Genomic DNA, 18,307 nt, shown 5'->3' with positions numbered 1-18,307 from the left:
ATACAGGCATTTGGCTGTCACATTTGGCTGTCATATTTTCAACTAACATTTTGGTATTTTCCATATTTTTGTGAAGCAAGTTATTTATTTGCCACTGTGTAGAGGCCATGAGTGTAATATAAAAAAAGTCATGGAACTAAGGTGGGTAGTGGTAGATGTGGTCAAGGGTCATCTGTTCATAAAAAAATGTTGTTGGTATTTTGATGTGTTATATAAGTCACAGAACTAGGGTGGGAATAAATGGTATTGATCATGGATCATTTATACCAAAATATTTATAATAATTAGTAATACCATAAAGTCATGTGGCTACCCACAGTCATGATAAAGTGTGTAAAATGTAAATTATACAATGCAGTTCAAAGGCAATATAACTTTTATTTAAAAACTTAATACACATCATAATACTTGAAAGTATTGATACAGTAAAAGTAAGTACAAAACTTATTTATTATTTTATTATTTATGCTCATTTTCATGAAACAGCCATGGTTTTTATTTCTTTAAATACATTTTCTTTGTAGGAAGAGGTGCTATTTGAATTTTGGCAAATAGCATGTTTCATCAGACTACAGTACCACCACTACATTTAAATGATGGTGGCAACAACATAAAATCAACGTAAAACAAATTAATTAATAGCAACATTTTCATTTAAAAATCAGTGCTTTAACACTCATTTAAATACATACAAGTATATACTAGACAGTATGATTTGTCTTCTTATCTGATACTAAAAAATGGTTCTTAGCTAGCGAATGGACTCTTCCAATATGGTGGGGGAGGGGTAATGTAGCAAGACCAGCTGGACCTAACTGTTTAATACCTTCAAGTACATTTGTACCCTCAAATTTTACCCTGCACTTAAATGGTTTCTTCTGATCCATGACCGGAGCAAAGTCTGTGCCACGAAATGTTGTTTCCAACTAAAAAGAAAAAAAAGACATAAAAGGACAAAAGGTTTTATAACTTTTCTATAGTACAATATTATGGAAAAACAATGCCTCTCTCTCTCCCCTATTCTTTTTATTCTATTTTTTTTCCTTCTTTGTACAGTGGAAAATGCCAATGCTCCAGATTTAGATATCTGCAGCTAATCTAAGATTACGAAAGCTAAGACCTAAGAACACAAGCTAAGACCCAAAGATCACAAAAGCTAAGACCCTAAGACCTAAGATCAAGAAAGCTAAGACCCTAAGACCTAAGATCACGAAAGCTACAGTAAGAGCCAAAGATCAGAAAAGCTAAGACCCTAAGACCTAAAGCCCGGCGCACAATAGAGCTATCGGCTGAGCCAACTGGCACGAGTACCACTTGGCTCACTAAAAAATTTGCCGCAAACTGTGATCACGTTCTATCGGACGCACACTAAACGATTTTCTGATTGGATAATTACTTACTACTCTATACGGCACGCGCTGATATCTTATAATAAATCAGAAAATGTCATGCGCAGTGGATTTTTTTAGTGAGCTATCTGCTCACTTGAGGAAAATGACACGCGTGCCAAAAAATATTAAACACAATAGATATTTTCCTCAGTAGCACGCATGGCCGATTCCTCACGAAATCCCCGGCGCACACTGTGAGCCGATAGCTCTAGTGTGCGCCGGGCTTAAGATCACGAAAGCTTAGTCCCTAAGACCTAAGATCACAAAAGCTAAGACACGAAAGTTAAGACCCAAAGATCACGAAAGCTACAGTAAGAGCCAAAGATCACAAAAGCTAAGACCCTAAGACCTAAGATCACAAAAGCTAAGACTCTAAGACACGAAAGCTAAGACCCAAAGATCACAAAAGCTAAGACCCTAAGACCTAAGATCACGAAAGCTAAGACTCTAAGACCTGAGATCACGAAATCTAAGACCTAAGATCACGAAAGCTAAGACCCTAATATCACGAAAGCTTAGACCCTAAGACCATGAAAGCTAAGACCCTAAGACCTAAGATCACGAAAGCTTAGACCCCAAGACCTAAGATCATGAAAGCTTAGACCCTAAGACCTAAGATCACGAAAGCTAAGAACCTAGAGCGAGGCCCAAGATTACAAATTACACAAACCAATAGTAGGTAATTAAAAACTACTAGATGTTTCATATATTAATGATTTCACAATAATTCTGCTATACTTTTTACCCAAAATTTAAAAAATTCAATTCAATTGAGTTAATACTTATGAAAAAACAAACAGTTAATCTGTTTGTCTATTCACGCGACGAAAATATGTGTTATAATCATATTATGGTTATAATAATACTGAAAAAAAAAACCGGCTGTACCTTCTTTCGTTGTGCAAAGTATTAGGTCTCAAAATATTGCAAGTTTACTTCTGTTGTGATAAGTATTTCATGATATTTATGGTATAAAAAGCATTATTAAAACCTACTGTACTATGTTTAAAATTGTGAATAGATGAACAATTATGGTTTTTAACCTATGTACATCTTAAAATTTGTCTTAGCTTTCATGATTTTAGGATTTGAAAAGGCAAATACTTACATTGTATTTAACTGTTTCTAAGATGGGCTGTTTGTTTATTCCAAATGTGCTGATGTTTATTTCTTTTCTCTGTTTTTTCTCCTGAATGTCCTCGCAACATATTCTGCCATCGAAAACCTCCTCTTTTTCTTCAGGACCCCCTTCAAGATAATAAAGATCGATTGGATTGATGAAGTGGACAATATGAGAATGGACATTTCATGTTCAATTGCTTTAGATAAATATTAAAAAGAATATGTGAGGAAGTTAAGATGATCATAAGAAGGAAATGGATAAGCATGTGCTAAGAATGGAAGACGACAGTGATTTTATAACAGCATTGACACAAACCTAAAGGGCACAGGAAAGTTGGAAATCCAACAACTATGTGGAGAAGGAATTAAAAGAATTGGGTTGGAAATCCTGGAACAAAGGCAAATAAGTTGCCAGAAACACAGGTAGCTAGATAGAGTCCACTGCAACCGTATGGGCTTCAGGGTCTAATTATTTTAGTCAAATAATAAAAACAGCACAGCGATGCATTTCAACAATTAAAAACATGTGTTATTTATAATCGACACGTTTATAATAGCAACTCCATTATAAACTCTCTTCTTGTTTCTTTAAATAAAGGTCTGATATGTATTGCAATATTTACCATGATGACATGCATTGAATGTTAAACATTTCATACATTTGTGTGTTAATAGGGAATTTGCATTAGTATTTACAACTACATTAAATACAAATGAGAGCATCAATTGATTAATATCCCATTCGTTTATTGAAACTAATAAGTGATTTGTACAGTTTAGTGATTTAGGACAATTGACACAAAGTCACAAAATGAGGCCACCACCCAATAAATGAGTGAGAGGTAGTCCATGTTGGTCTATTCCAAGATACTTACTTGGTCTTTTCCTACTCTTTCTAGTCAGTGGATTTTGGTCAATTTCATTGAGACGATACTGACTGAATGCACCCTGGCTATCACAATTCAGCACCATGTCTGCTAAGGAATGAAGGTTTCGACCAGTCAGCTTTAATTCCTGAATCTTTGTACATTCAAGACTGTTCATTAGAGCCTGTAAAATTGTATAAAACATAATGAACATAGTTAATTTATTTAAAACAAGAATGGTACAGGCTTATGGTTTAACTCAAACTCGATTGGATAACGACTCTTTAACACTCTCTGCGGAACAGCACTAGTCCCTCAATAATAATAATATGTAAGAGTGCTGATGCAGCATTTGATAACTCATATATATCATTCAACCCCTGTGGTTAAAATGACAAATGTGTTTTCGAAATAGGGGTCAAACAAAAAATACAACTTTTTGAGCATAAACAAACCAAATATTGAGTGAATTGGTTGAGGTTTGTGCTATTGTTCAATAGGAGATCTGTTCTGTGAAATGTTTAATTTTCCTAAAAAAAAATATCCTTTACACAGAAAGTAGTAAAAGTCATGGATAAATAATATTAATTGTTTGAGGAAGTTCACTAAGTTTGTGTAGTTTAGAAATATTTGATGTATCCAAGTTACTTCTCAATTAAAGATCCCCTTCCCCGACAGAGCTGTACCTACCTGCATAATAATGTCTTTGTATGCAGCTTTAATGTTGGTTACCATGATGTAAGGGGAGTGTGGGTAATGTACAATCAAAAAGCTGTTGCTTGGCAGGAAAGATGCTTGTGAATGTGGGCTGTCCTGAAGAATGGCAACATGAAACCATAGTGAGTCACTATGTTTCCGGAAACACAAACACTGTAAAAGTAAAGTACGAAAAAAGTATTGACATTTTTGGCCTGAAATATCCTTATTTTGAATTAAAATTGGAACAGTGATCTGTTTGATACAGTAATTATTTATACAAAGGAATCACATTGGAAAAATATTGAATAAAACTGGAAAAATGTTGATTTTAAATAATTTTGTTTATCTGTTTATTGTAATATTCAGTCAGTCAGTCAGTCAGTACACACTTGGGTATTATGAAGAGAAAATGTTAACTACTACTGCACATACTACTACTGTTTTGCTGTACAATATTTTGAGGATGTGCAGCAGAAACAGCTTTTAAATTTTCAAACATAAACTTACGTGTTTGAAGAAACTTGAAATTTGTTTCTTGATTTTGCGTTGAATATCATATGGGTTTGTCAGATCAGCCGATCCTATAATGAAAATGTAAACACACTGTGATAAATAACATCAGTTGTAATGGAGCTATAGCTTGGTGGTTAACAGGCTTTACTTCAATCCCAAGGTTCAGGGTTCAATCTTGAACTAAAGCCATGGTTACTCACAACTCCTTCAAATACACTCCCTAAGCCTAAAATGAGACTGTAGTTTATCCATCCATTGGCTGTTGAATGCGTATTAAAATTTAAAAAAAAGTTCCATTCAGTACAACCTGCTTGCCAAATTCAAAATGGCTTTCAAAACATAATAAGGGTATCATATCCAGTTTTGAGGGTAGGATTTTATATTGGTAACCAACAAATGTTGGTTACACAGAAGATCATTAGAATTTGCAGTCATTTTAATGTTTAGGTGCCGGTTGCACAAAAATTGACCAAGGCTTGGGCTTATACTGTATACAATATAAGTAAAAATTTTTTTTTTTAATTTTACTGAAATTATTTTTTTTTAAAACATGCACGTATGTTAACATACAATCAAAAAATGTTGATGTATACCATCATATGACCTGATGCATTATATGCTAATAGTAATAGTGTTGAGTTGTGCCTATTATATGCAATATACAGTAGAATAATACACTATACTCTATATCTATATACAGTATAATATAGGTTCTAATTTTTTGGTATGATGACATTATCAAAATAAACTTGAAGATGACAATTTTGAAAGATAATGAATTGAGCAAATAAATATATGGTTTGGAAGAAAATTATGGACATACAGTACACTGTAGAAGCACGGTGCGCGCTCTTTGAATTTTATACAACTTTGAGTAAAGAAATTTAAAAACAACTTTTTAATTTCAACTGTCACAACATCTTAATTTTTATATGAATTCATATCTACATTTCATCAGCTTTCATAATAAGTTATAATCATCAAGGTAACCTGTAATTCTGAAGAGTTTTAATATGTTCAAATATACAAAATACACGACCTACGTTATTCAAGTTTTTGCGCGTGATGACGTCATCGAAATGGTGGCAAGTTATGAAAAAGAAAATTAATTGAGAAAGCACATATTAAAATTTAAAGATGTATTGTCCCTTTGTCAAATTCCAAAAAAAAAAAAAAAAAAAAAAAAAAAAAAAGATTTCGAAAAAAGTCGGTCATTTTGAAGTATCATAATAGTTATTAACTTTCACCAAAAAAAAGTCGAAAAAAAAATCATTTAACTGAAATACAACGCGCTTAATTGGCTACTCTGTATGCATAATCATAAAACTTCCTCGCGATCTGTGTGAAAACACCTTCTCAACCATGACGAGTTGTAAACAATCCTAATTAGCATCATGCATAATGCATACTCGTGGTTTGAAATCTTTGTTTACTTTCGCTCGCGACGATTTTCCAGATGAAATGTAATCAAATTAATTTAGCTGTTAAATACGTAAAATTTTTGTTTTTGGCTCGAATTTTCAACTTAAAGTGAATAACTTTAGTATTACTTTGATATGGCCAATTTAAATTTAGAATATTTTGATCTTCATTTTTTTGTGTTTCAAGGGACAATACATCTTTAAGGAAAAATAGGGCCCAAATAAACAAAATGCGCTCTGTTGAATGTTAAAATCTTTGACAAAAGAGAAAAAAAACCTAATTTTTAAATTCAAGTGGCCATTTGATGACATGTGTACATGAATTCATATCTAAAACTCAATGGCTTCCAGAATAAAAAAAATTGGGGATCATCGTGCATTCTGAAGAATCATTTTCATTTTAAAAATGTCTTATAGCGTCGTAATAAGTAATAAGTCGTAATGGACTCAAATTTTGTGAATGTATTAAGGATGATGAATATAAATAATGCGATTTGTACTACAAAAAATACGTATTTATTACGCTTTATAAGCATGGTGCATGCAAAAACGTGTTTTTGTGCAGTAATTTTTTTGAAACGTGCAAATGGCCTAATTCATGCTCTACTAAATTGATCAAAATGTAATTTTGAGCATTTTATATTTTTACCGCACGATTTTATGCGTGCACTTGCAATAAAGATTTCATTATAACAATCATTTTATTTTAAATGATTACCTAACTATGTACAGTATGAGTAATACCATCATACAGTAAATGGTTAAAATGATATTGATTGGCAGATTTGAATTTATTGATTTTGAAGCAGTGTGACAAAGCTACACAAACAATTTGAAAATCAATGTATAGGGCAATCATAGACTACTGTACAATACCACTCTATTGTTACCTTTATTGATTTATATTGAATTTTGGATCATTTGTCATTTTTTAGATACTATACTCATTTTGAATTCCCAATCTGAATCATGAAACTGCATACTGTACTCTGAAGAACCATAGGTTGAAATAGTAAGTTGATTGAATGTTTAATATCAATGTAGGCTACTGTAATTGCTTTTCATGGTGCAGATTATTTGCTTTGTACCAATGGTGTAATCAATCACGAATCTACATAAGATTCAATACATGTTTAGATTGAAATGGTGGTGACAGGTGTTGAGTTGGGTGTTATGCACAAGCGTGGATCTCCATGTTTGTGTGGGATGGTATAGGTAAAAATGTAAAAAAATGTGTAAAAACCATCTATACAATACTGTAACACTAACAGTAAAGAAAATGTTGATAATTTCATTAATATTTAATATACAAACTACAGTACCATCTTTATTGAGGGTGGTCTATCCAGTTTCAGTAAAGAAACTAATCATTAAAGAGCCCCAGATAAAACATACATTACAAACATTGATATTCAGTACAAAGGCATTTAAAGCATACACATTTACTGTGGAAAAAGAGTTTTTGACTAGGGTTATCCTCTTGCTCTCATCTTTTTGTTATGTTTATTTTTGTGTTCTATTAATTAAAAACAAACAGTAAAAAACATTTTTTCTTTATGACAGAAATGGCTGAAAGCTTGGCAAAGCTACTTGAATGTCCAGTATGTTTTGAAGAGTATCACTTGGTAACCAAATTACCAAAGATGTTACCATGCCAACACACACTTTGTTTATCATGTCTCATGAGATTAAGAAAGAAGGACCATCGAATAAAATGTCCTGTGTGTCGAACCTGGCATTGTGTTCCTATTGGTGGGCTAGAAACTATTGCCAACAACATCACATTAATTGGAGTTCTAGAAAGTCAATCTGGAACTGTAAGCCGTGTTCCTCTAGACGTTCTGGAGAGAAGGACTAGCATGCTAGAGAGAATAAATAGTGTGTATGAAAAACATGCTGACGACACATTCATTTGTTCTGTAAATACAAATTCTGAGAGAAATAATGTGGAGAGTCTAAAACAGTATTTAGATGGAAAACTAAAGTCTCTTAAGAAACTTGGTAAAGCAGAGATTATGGATGATGAAGTACATGAGAAGGTAAATGACAACTGCAAAACAACAAAAGAAGAGATTGATCGAATTTTCCAAGCACAGATTGAAATGATGCAAAGGCGACAAAGAAAACTACATCAGGAAGTAGACAAATACATGAAAGAAGAAAAGGAAAGAATTCAAGACACTCAGAGAGGGGTCATAGCAGAGATGAATGATATAGTAGATACCTGCAGACGCATTGAAAACAGATTATCAACAGCAAACACTCTTACAGAAAATGAACTCCTGGCATACTCACAGAAGTGCACTCGATATGAACTCAAGATCCAGAATGGAAAAGCAAAGTTGGATGTTGTGAAAAGTGTTGTTACTTTTACAGAATTTAATGGCGAAAACTTGAGAATTTCAATAAACAAATTTGGCAAAGTGTCAACTATAATTAAAGAGAATATGCCACGATACATATCACTGAACTGTTGTAGAAGAGAGCCATTAATGATTGGAAAGAATATATTGGATGGAAATTTGTTGGAGGATGGTCCAATTGCAGTAGCAGTTTTGGCCAACAACAGTATAGCAGTTACAGACGGGGTTAACAGTTGTATACGGGTATTTAACAAACAAGGAAAACTTGACTTATCCTTTGGGAAAGAAAATCTCCATTACCCAACAGGTCTTTGCTTAAATATGAATGAAGAGTTTGTTGTCACAGACAAGACTGGGAAGATAAGAATCTTCAGTAAGGATGGAAAATTCCTTCGCGATCTAGCTACGACTGACTCTGCTATAGTCGGTGTTCCTAGAATGATTGGAATTGCCTGCGACGACTCTTTTAAATACTATGTTGGAAATAGAAAATCACATCAAATTGATGTGTTCTATCCAAACGGAAAATATGCCAGTCGATTTAAAGCACCAAGTATGTTAATGAATCCTCAAGGATTGACGACATATAATGGGAATCTTTATGTAACAGACACTACCAATAATTGCATCCATAAATTTAGTTTGGATGGTCAGTATATAAACAATATTGGAAAAAGAGGTCAATGTAATGGTCAATTTGATTTTCCATGTGGAATTGTTTGTGATTCAAATGGGAAAATAATAGTAGCTGATAGTGGAAATTGTAGAGTGCAAGTGTTTGATCACAATGGTATATGGATGAGTTCATACGGAAGCAAAGGGAAAGGGAAGCTTCAGTTTGATTCACCTTCAGGAGTTGCTTTGTCTACACATGGCAGAGTCATTGTTGCCGATCGTTTTAATGGAAGAATCCAAATTTTATAAGGAAAACATACAACTCAGCTAATTTCTGTCAAACCTAATTATTAGATATTAATAATAGTTTACTAATAATAAGTACCTGTACTACAAACAAGCCTTGCATCAGGGCCATTTTTTTAGGAGAAAAAAAAACAGAGCTCACTACTTCCAATAACTATTTTGGTTGGTTGATTTTTTCCAATTAATTAAAACACTTTTCATTAATTTGCATCATTTGTTTTGAATCAAATGTATTATATAGGAAAACATTATTTATTTTATGAAAGGAAAATATTCATTACATATTGTTGTACATTTCAGAGAAATTTACATTTGATCCATATATAAAACTACTGTACAGAAAAAACTAATGTTTTCTTGTTTTTTTACTTTTAATAGTAAAATACTGAAAACCTGAAGCAATACTATTAATTTTAATAATTAATCATAAATAATTTAAAGATGTGTTATTAATTGTTAAATCAAGGTTTTAATAAATTAATTTATAGTTACCAGGTGATCGTGTGAGTTTGTAGACAGTCCATTTTTTATTTGTTGGATGCAACACAGTGGCTGAAAAATAATTAAAAACCAATAAATTAAAATAGTATTGATAAGATAATTTAAACACACCTGTGTGTATCCTTGCCATTTCCTTTAGTATTGGTAAACAATTTGAGAATGTTGTGCATGCAAGACTGGTGACCAATTATTAGTGTATGCGGTCTAGAAACTGTTCTAATCAATACCATGCAAGACTTGTGACCAATTATTAGTGTATGCGGTCTAGAAACTGTTCTAATCAATACCATGCAAGACTTGTGACCAATTATTAGTGTATGCGGTCTAAAAACTGTTCTATCAATACCATGCAAGACTGGTGACCAATTATTAGTGTATGCGGTCTAGAAACTGTTCTACTCCATACCAAAAACGGCACTAATGAACGTTTACTGTAGCTTGGGGAGAAAATTGTAGGCTTTCTTTTTTATGATGAAGTTGTGATCATTTTCGCTTCTCACAATTGTTTGTATCGCTAAGAAGGAAGAGCAGTAAGCCTTTCAGTAGCCTGCCTTCTACACAAAAAAGTCTTGGCATAGGCATGTTTATAGACTGTCCTATTTACTTGGCTCCACCTTCTTAAATAGGACAGTCAATCTTTAATCTTGAAATATTCAACTAATAAACATAGAAATATAATAATGAATGTTTTGTATTCATTGAAATGAATATTGCATTTGTTGAAATCCTCACTGTCCTAACTCTTCTCCACCTCATTCAATGAGACAGTCAAGTCTTCCAACTCATGAAATATTCTCTCTATTCATCTCATCTCTATTCTCTCAAGTATCTTTACCCTCTCTAAATTAGTATACTGTAACTTACATATTAACTGAAGTTCAAACACAGTCTTTGGCTTGATTTCCTTTTTCTGAAAAAAAAAAAAAAAAAAAAAATTGTCTTTTAAATAAAATTCATATAGGTCAACTCAATTTTAAAGACAGGCATTGTAGAGCAGGAACCTCTGCTTAAATTGACTAAAATAAATAGAGTTTCACTCTTAAAATTGTTGTGTACAGTACAGTATGTCTGATGATGCAAATATATTACAGTATGGTAGGTACTGGTAGTGGAATGTTTATTTCAGTATACAAATAATAATAATATTTAATTTAATATACGCTTTTGTAACAGCGGTACACAATAATTATCAGAATAATAAATAACGTATTTTATACTATATATCCATTGAAAAACTTTGTAATTCATGCATTTGTCAACAAAGGGCGTAATTTGTTTGTCTACAGTATTTTACAACAAGTCAGTCAGTTTCACACAGTAGTTTTGATCTTGCTTTTATTGCAGTACTACTGTATCCCCACAGCATGGTGTGTCTAATGAGTCAAATATTTCCGCGTTGTTACTGTAATATGATAGTAGTTTTATTTAGTAGACTGTTAAATACAGGGGTGGTAATACTGCTTTTAACACCTTGCATCGATAACATTTCCTTCAGAAATTGGTATTTCACCTGTCAATGTCAAACATTCAATTCAACCCGCTTTCTAGCGCTCACACATTCTAAAAAAAATGTACTAAACTGTTTAATTACACAAACCAGAAATGGTGTTGGTAGTCGCTTACCTGGATAAACCCGACATAAGCCCTTTTCCACGAAGTGCGAAACAATTACGAAAAGAAGAATTTAGCGGTAGCTCACCTCCGTGATAAATGGGACAGTCTGCTATAGCGCCCTCTAGTGGGACCACTCCCACGTAATACCGTCATCATTTCTTTTCGTATCGTCGTACTGACAACACGAAGTTTCTGAAGAGAAGATTTCGAATTCCAAGGAATTTAAGAGACTGATACAGTCAAGCTAGCCGAGGCTAAGTTTATCTTTTTATGAAATTAGATACGTTGGAATACGTTGCCGTTGTTTGTTTAAACAAGGCAGAAATATCGTTATTTATCATTTATTTTGAAACTTGATACGTTGGAAACCGTTGACTCGCCTAGCAAGCGAGTCAGAAATATCTTTAGAGTTCACCGGAGTTCACCGGCTGAGTGTAGGCAACACATACAATAGAATCAGTCAGGCGTATCGTAAACAACAAACCACTTACGCTAGGTTAAGAGACTGTCTGTTAGACGCTATTGTGTGTCTGTTAGACAGGTGTTTGCCCACCATCATGCCTAAGCAAGAGTGTGTTCAGTGTAGGGGCCCGCGGTCGACGGTGAAATGGGATCGCCACATGTGACGTATTAAGTGCCGTAGGTGCAGTCAGGACAACCCGTGTGATGTTTGCGTATGATGGACTCCAGCCAAGTTTGCATCACTATCGCGGCCCGTGGAATGTACTGTTGAGGTTGGTGTTCCGGAGGTAGTGGTAGCTACGCACGATGTCGTGTCACGCGAGGAAGAGTCTGTGGCTTCCGTTCCGCTTGCAAAGGAGGAGTCTGCGATCCCAGACCCTAATGAGTTGTCTCCGGCGATCATGCATGCCATTGTGGCGGCGGTAAGGGCTATACCAAGGGACGAGCCTGCGGTAGCCCCAGTTCAACGTCCTCCTATTCCGTACTATCCGGTGCCCCCTCCTCAGACACCACTACCACCCTTTTCTGAGGGTCCTTCGATGGAAGACGGTTATTCATCTGATTGGACTATGGTCACACTCTCGGATGAGGAGAGAGCCGCGTCGCTTAGGGGGCCCGGCGAGGAGGGATTACAGGCGCTCGTGAACAGGTTCGGTACTGGCATATCTTGGAATCGACTACTCGCTCCACGAGCCGAAGCCAACGCCTTCTACTAAGCGGTTTTCTACTTTCGGCGTGCGTACGCTGTTTAAGAAAAGTACTACCTGTTTGCTCGCGATTCAACAACAACACGTAGAGCCGCACATTCTCTCGTCTGCTTTTCCGGTGCCGTCAGCACAGTTTTATAAATACATCATAGCACCGGGAGTGCCTGATGCAGCCAAGGACCGCGTCCGAGAAGACCAGGGCGTGGAAGCTGGCAAGACCAACTACTTGGCCCCGAAAGCCGCTAAGACAGAAGAGACAATACACGTGACGTCTATTTCCGGTTATCTCTTGTTGTTCCTGGAACACCCTAGAGAATGTGACGATGAGGTCCTCACTTTGCTGCAGCAAATAACTGGTCTAATCGCTGACCAGCAAGCGTTTGTATCTGTTACGTCGGCCGCTGCTCGCCGGGTCAACGTCCTTCAGGGGACAGATATCGCGCCAGCGCAATATCGTAGATTCACTACATTAGGCACCTGCAAGTTACGAGGACACGCCCACTTTTTATGTCGGCGAAAATGTGTGACTAAATTGCGGACCGGTTCGCGACCGCCAGCTGTAATTAATTCATAAAAATACGACGGGATTGGTCATGGGCTAAGATTTTGACCTCAAAATGTCACGCGGAAGTTATTGTACAGCTGAGTTATTTTCAAAAATTTTTGTGACCACGTTTATCGAGTGTTGCAGATTGTTTAACATTACCGTTCACAAAATACGCCTAATATTCATCAAAGGTAAGTGTTATGAATATTTTGATATTGGTATTTGTATTAAGCATTTTATAATCTTTCATAATACTATAAGTTTGAGAAATTTTGTGTACGTAAAGCTGCACTTTGGGCACCCCCCGTAATCACCTATTTGTCCTAGTTTTGCATTCGGTCTAGGCTAGTGCTAGAGAATAGGATTTTGGCTGTGCGAGGCTCGTCGCCGTGGGCGATGAACTCGTCGATTGTAAAAATTTAAATACAGTATATCTAACAAGTATTTTATTGCAAATATATTATAAATAATAGGAATAATATATAATAATTTAATATTGATATTTTATTGATCATTGCTTACTTTCACTCACACTTTTTATTTATTATAATACGGCCTATTTTTGTAGTGGGAATAGAAACAAATTCAGGAACCTTGACAACTTTGGGTGGTCGTTTTGTAGTCAGAGGCCGTGTGATAGTTACTATTACTAGGCTGGTGATGGTAGATTAGTTTAAACTAATTGTTGTACTATATTTGCATTATTAATACTTTTATTATATATAATTTAATTGTATTGTAGGTTATTCTTTGCCTCAAATCAAGGATTAACAAAATATATCTTCAGTTATTTTTGGTAAGTAGTTTTTTTCTTTTAAATAATTCTATATAATCATGGCTGCATATTAAAATATTATATTATTAAGTAATATTATTTGATGAACATAACAGCTGAGAAAACAACATGGCATAACTGGTGATATCTCAGAATACTTTAGAATCTTATCTAAATGTAACAAAAGTTTGATTGTCTTGCTGTGGGTATTGGAAGGTATTTGTTTCCCTTTTGGAGGTAAGTTTCTTTAATACTTTGCTTATTTACAGATGTTTCCACCGAGATGAAACAAGCTTGATCGCCTCGCTACCAACGCCTTCTTCAAGAAGATCACCAAATGACTGGACGTCAACACCACTGCACTGAATCAGCGTTGTCTACCACAGTTTACAACTCATATTGTTTTATATAATGTTTTGCAAATATTTTTTATTTGCTCAAAGGGGCACATGCAAATGTGCAACCTACCCTCGCTGTGATCATCAACCTTGTCATAGCGAGGCTTGCGTGCTTCCTTCCTTGTATTGTTAGCTAGCCAGACCAATGATGATAAATAAAAAAGTAAAATATATACAAACACACTTAGTGAAGAAAGTATTTGCCAAACAACAAATTGAAAAAAATAGGGAAACTATTTCATATTTTTCGATAATTATTGTTTTAAGTATTATTTGTTATTGTATATAAACAATCAATATAATATGACTATGAGTGCAATTGGCACAGGCAACTTATTTATATTTACAATGCTAATGTTTTAAATATCTATTTTTTATCACCGAAAAAGTAATCAGAAATCACATGTATCACTGTATTTTATTCAGAAATAGCCGAGTACTAGATTGTTTTAATTGAATAAATGTACAATATTTATATTATGATTGGGAAGACCCCACTAAAGAGAAAAAAAAGAGTGAGTAATACTGTAATGTTGTTCAGTGAAAAAATGCTCTAACAATATGCTAGTTATCGGGGTGTCAGATGAAATCGGTCGCGCTTGAAATCGGTCGCGTTTGAAATCGGTCGCGATAAAATCAACTTCCGGTATTTTGTATGGCGCGCCGCTAGAGCTATACTTTTGATCATATCGGTCGCATTTGAAATCGGTCGCGTTTGAAATCGGTCGCGCTATTTTGTATGGATCGAGCGGGATGCATGCTAGAGCGGGATATACATTTTTCGTTTATATAGATTTAATTGATATTTGTTAGGAACTAGATTATTTATGTGTATATTTTTTACTTGGTTAATAAGTATTTATTATCATGTTGATTTATTTATCAATCATTAAATTAATTTTTTTTTTGTATTTCACAGGTCTCGGAGAAGGACTGTCTTTTCAAAATGGCCATTTCTAAACACGTTTAAATATTATAGGCATAATGTTATATTAGGCATATAATAATTTCTCTATTTATATGTACTGTAATTAATATATTATATAGAGAATATACGTATGTCGTGTCTTTTATTATGCACACAATTACGTATGGTTATTAATAACATATATAGATAACATGCCGTTATAAATCAATCTACCGGCCTACACTAGACTATGATGTACAATGATAGATGTGAGAATAAATAATGTATGGATAATAAAGGTGGACACGATTCTCAAAGAGGTAATCTGCACTGATATTTAAACATTTAGATTTACGAACGGCGTATGAATGTGAGACACTGAGTTGCACTTACTTAATTATTTACATTAAATGATTATTATAAATGAAGAAATAAAAGATATTCAAATTAAAATCTATAGTAGGCCTATCGCCGACGTATAGGCCTATACGTAAATTATATATAAATCATACTGTCAAATTATAGAAACAGTGCTTTATTCGGAATTATTATGGATAAGCAAGCCTGTGAGCTACAGCGATTTTAATTGCTTTTGCTTATCCTTGCCTCCTTAGATTTCCACGTGTCTTGATTTTGTTACCTATGTTTTAAATGTAGGGCCTATTTCGATTTTAAAGGCTAAATAAAGAATGAATGAAGATGATCTCATAATCGCGTCGAGCATCTATAGCTCATTGGATCGTTTCACAAAAACACATGCAGGAGGCAGGCCTATAGACGTTTCAAAATGGTTATTAGTAATAGACGTCATCTTTACCTCGCCATGGACAACGATCGTACGTGTTTTGTCCATGATTTAACACTAACAAGTGCGTGTTTTTTAAAAAGGGGAAACCCCGTCAGCAAAATAACGTATTGTTAGGGGAAACAGCTGCACGATCATAGAAGGCGCATCTCCACAATATGGCTTGTTCGGGGGTTTATTTCAGTAACTCGCCTTTTAACCATCCGCATATAATGATCATTTTACTAAAAACTATTTTAAACATTAGAAATAAAAATATACACGTTAATCATTATAAATACATAATAGAAAAATAACGCTTAAAAAAAGAACGATGTTTCGACTCCATCATGGAGTCATTATCAAGTCCAATGAATAAAATTTAAAAAAACAACTAATTAAATAACACAAGCCAAGGGTCAAAGTTTAAATAACAAAAGACCTATAATCATTATACACTTAATATTATCCTACATAACGGATAGAAATAAAATAGAAATAAAAATAAGGTGATCGAATAGTATGTTGTTAACGACATGGATATGATATAATCTGCCACAGTATGCATAAGTATAAAAATGGGTACGCTGGCTTTACGGGCTATATTGTAAAAATTATTGTTTTTAAATAAATTGTTCTCTTTTACGTAATTGTTTGCATAATAAAAGACACGACAGACGTATATTCTCTATATAATAATATATTAATTACAGTACAAAAAAATAGAGGTAAATTATTATATGCCTAATATAACATTATGCCTAATATAATATTTAAACATGTTTTAGAAATGGCCATTTTGAAAAGACAGTCCTTCTCCGAGACCTGTGAAATACAAAAAAAAAATAATTTAATGATTGATAATCAATATTTATTAACCTAGTAAAAAATATTCACATAAATAATCTAGTTCCTAAAAAATATCAATTAAATCTATATAAACGAAACATGTATATCCCGCTCTAGCATGCATCCCGCTCGATCCATACAAAATAGCGCGACCGATTTCAAACGCGACCGATATCATCAAAAGTATAGCTCTAGCGGCGCGCCATACAAAATACCGGAAGTTGATTTTATCGCGACCGATTTCAAACGCGACCGATTTCAGACGCGACCGATTTCATCGTAAACCGTTATCGGGGTTTCAGAAACATAATAAAACCACAACTCTTCCCCCTTCACCACCTCCACCCATGCCTCCCCCGCCCTTCTATAAATGCTTGCGATTCTTCATATAACCTAAAAAAATTAAATACAAAATTAATACTGTATAGTTATATTGTAAATAAATTGATTACCAATTACAAATGTCTCCCCCTCCAAAACCCCCCTCTGAACCCACCCACCAATTCTCCACCCTGCCTCATAGGGTCTGCGGAGATGTCCAAGATGTTGAGCATTATGAAAAATAAGTATTTATTTAATTTTGGAGGTTAGCACAAAAGTCATAAGCATGCAATTTGCCACAAATATTTGGTATATAACACTAAAATGCCTATACCAAATTTTTGATACAAAAAAAATCATAAAAAAGTGATTTTTTTTTTTTTTTTTTACAAATGCATTACATATATTTTTCTGAATTTTTTGATGTATGGGTCAATGAATTTGGTTGCGTTTGAATTTTCTTGTCAGGTGCCTAAATTCTACATCGGAATCTTTGGCACTAAAGATCTTAAAAAGCTTAATATGGATCAGGTGCCGTTTTCGGCCACCTCTATGTAAGTGTGCAGAATTGTCCCAGGGCCGAATCGTCCCGGGCCGAATCGTCTCAGGGCCGAATCGTCCCGTTACCTTGGCGAATGCACGAAATAAACAAAGTTTTCGAAGTAGGCCTAGCATAGTAGGCCTAGCCTATTTGAAGTAGGCCTAATATACGTTTTTTTAGTAATTTATTTGATATGTTATATTAACATTGTCAATATCAACAAAATACGGATTGTTAAACACCTTTAAAAACTTGATAAATACTAAAACAAATGAATATGAATTTGGTCTAAAGTGAATCGTCCCGGATTCGAGCTCACCTGACAATCGGCCAAGATTTCATTGACAGCTGACTTCTTTGAACTACCAAAGTTATCCGTTTTAACAAATCCCCATTCTTTAACAACTTGCGGGAGCTCTTCTTTTTTAAATCGATTCAATGTTTGTTTTAAAAACAATCTTACATCTTGACTATTAATCATAATAATGAATTGCTTGCGTTAAATTCAGCATGCCAGCAACACAACAACAACAACAAAAGCGCCAAAAAAAGTGTTTAAAAACTAGATAGCGCCACCGCTCGTCCCTCCAAAAAAACAACAAAAA

The 18,307-nt window shown here is 34.3% G+C and overlaps 2 protein-coding genes across 2 annotated transcripts; one reads left to right on the top strand and one right to left on the bottom strand.

The window, feature by feature from the left end:
- Positions 1-358: 358 nt before the first annotated feature.
- LOC144850892 (centromere protein N-like) lies at positions 359-18,251 on the bottom strand. Its single transcript, XM_078708397.1, has 8 exons — positions 18,022-18,251; positions 10,662-10,707; positions 9,789-9,848; positions 4,586-4,659; positions 4,070-4,249; positions 3,389-3,563; positions 2,500-2,639; positions 359-926 (listed from the first exon to the last, which is right to left on the bottom strand). The coding sequence occupies exons 1-8, from the start codon at positions 18,181-18,183 to the stop codon at positions 702-704; spliced, it is 1,062 nt and encodes a 353-aa protein (XP_078564523.1). The 5' UTR covers positions 18,184-18,251; the 3' UTR covers positions 359-701.
- Positions 6,946-9,408, top strand: LOC144850288 (RING finger protein nhl-1-like). Its single transcript, XM_078707539.1, has 2 exons — positions 6,946-7,024; positions 7,576-9,408. The coding sequence occupies exon 2, from the start codon at positions 7,578-7,580 to the stop codon at positions 9,297-9,299; it is 1,722 nt and encodes a 573-aa protein (XP_078563665.1). The 5' UTR covers positions 6,946-7,024; positions 7,576-7,577; the 3' UTR covers positions 9,300-9,408.
- Positions 18,252-18,307: the final 56 nt, after the last annotated feature.

The sequence above is a fragment of the Antedon bifida genome, chromosome 8, assembly GCF_963402885.1.
Source record: "Antedon bifida chromosome 8, ecAntBifi1.1, whole genome shotgun sequence".
Taxonomy (NCBI): Eukaryota; Metazoa; Echinodermata; class Crinoidea; order Comatulida; family Antedonidae; genus Antedon; species Antedon bifida.
Note: the sequence above shows the minus strand (reverse complement) of the source record. Positions and strands in the feature narration are given on the sequence as shown.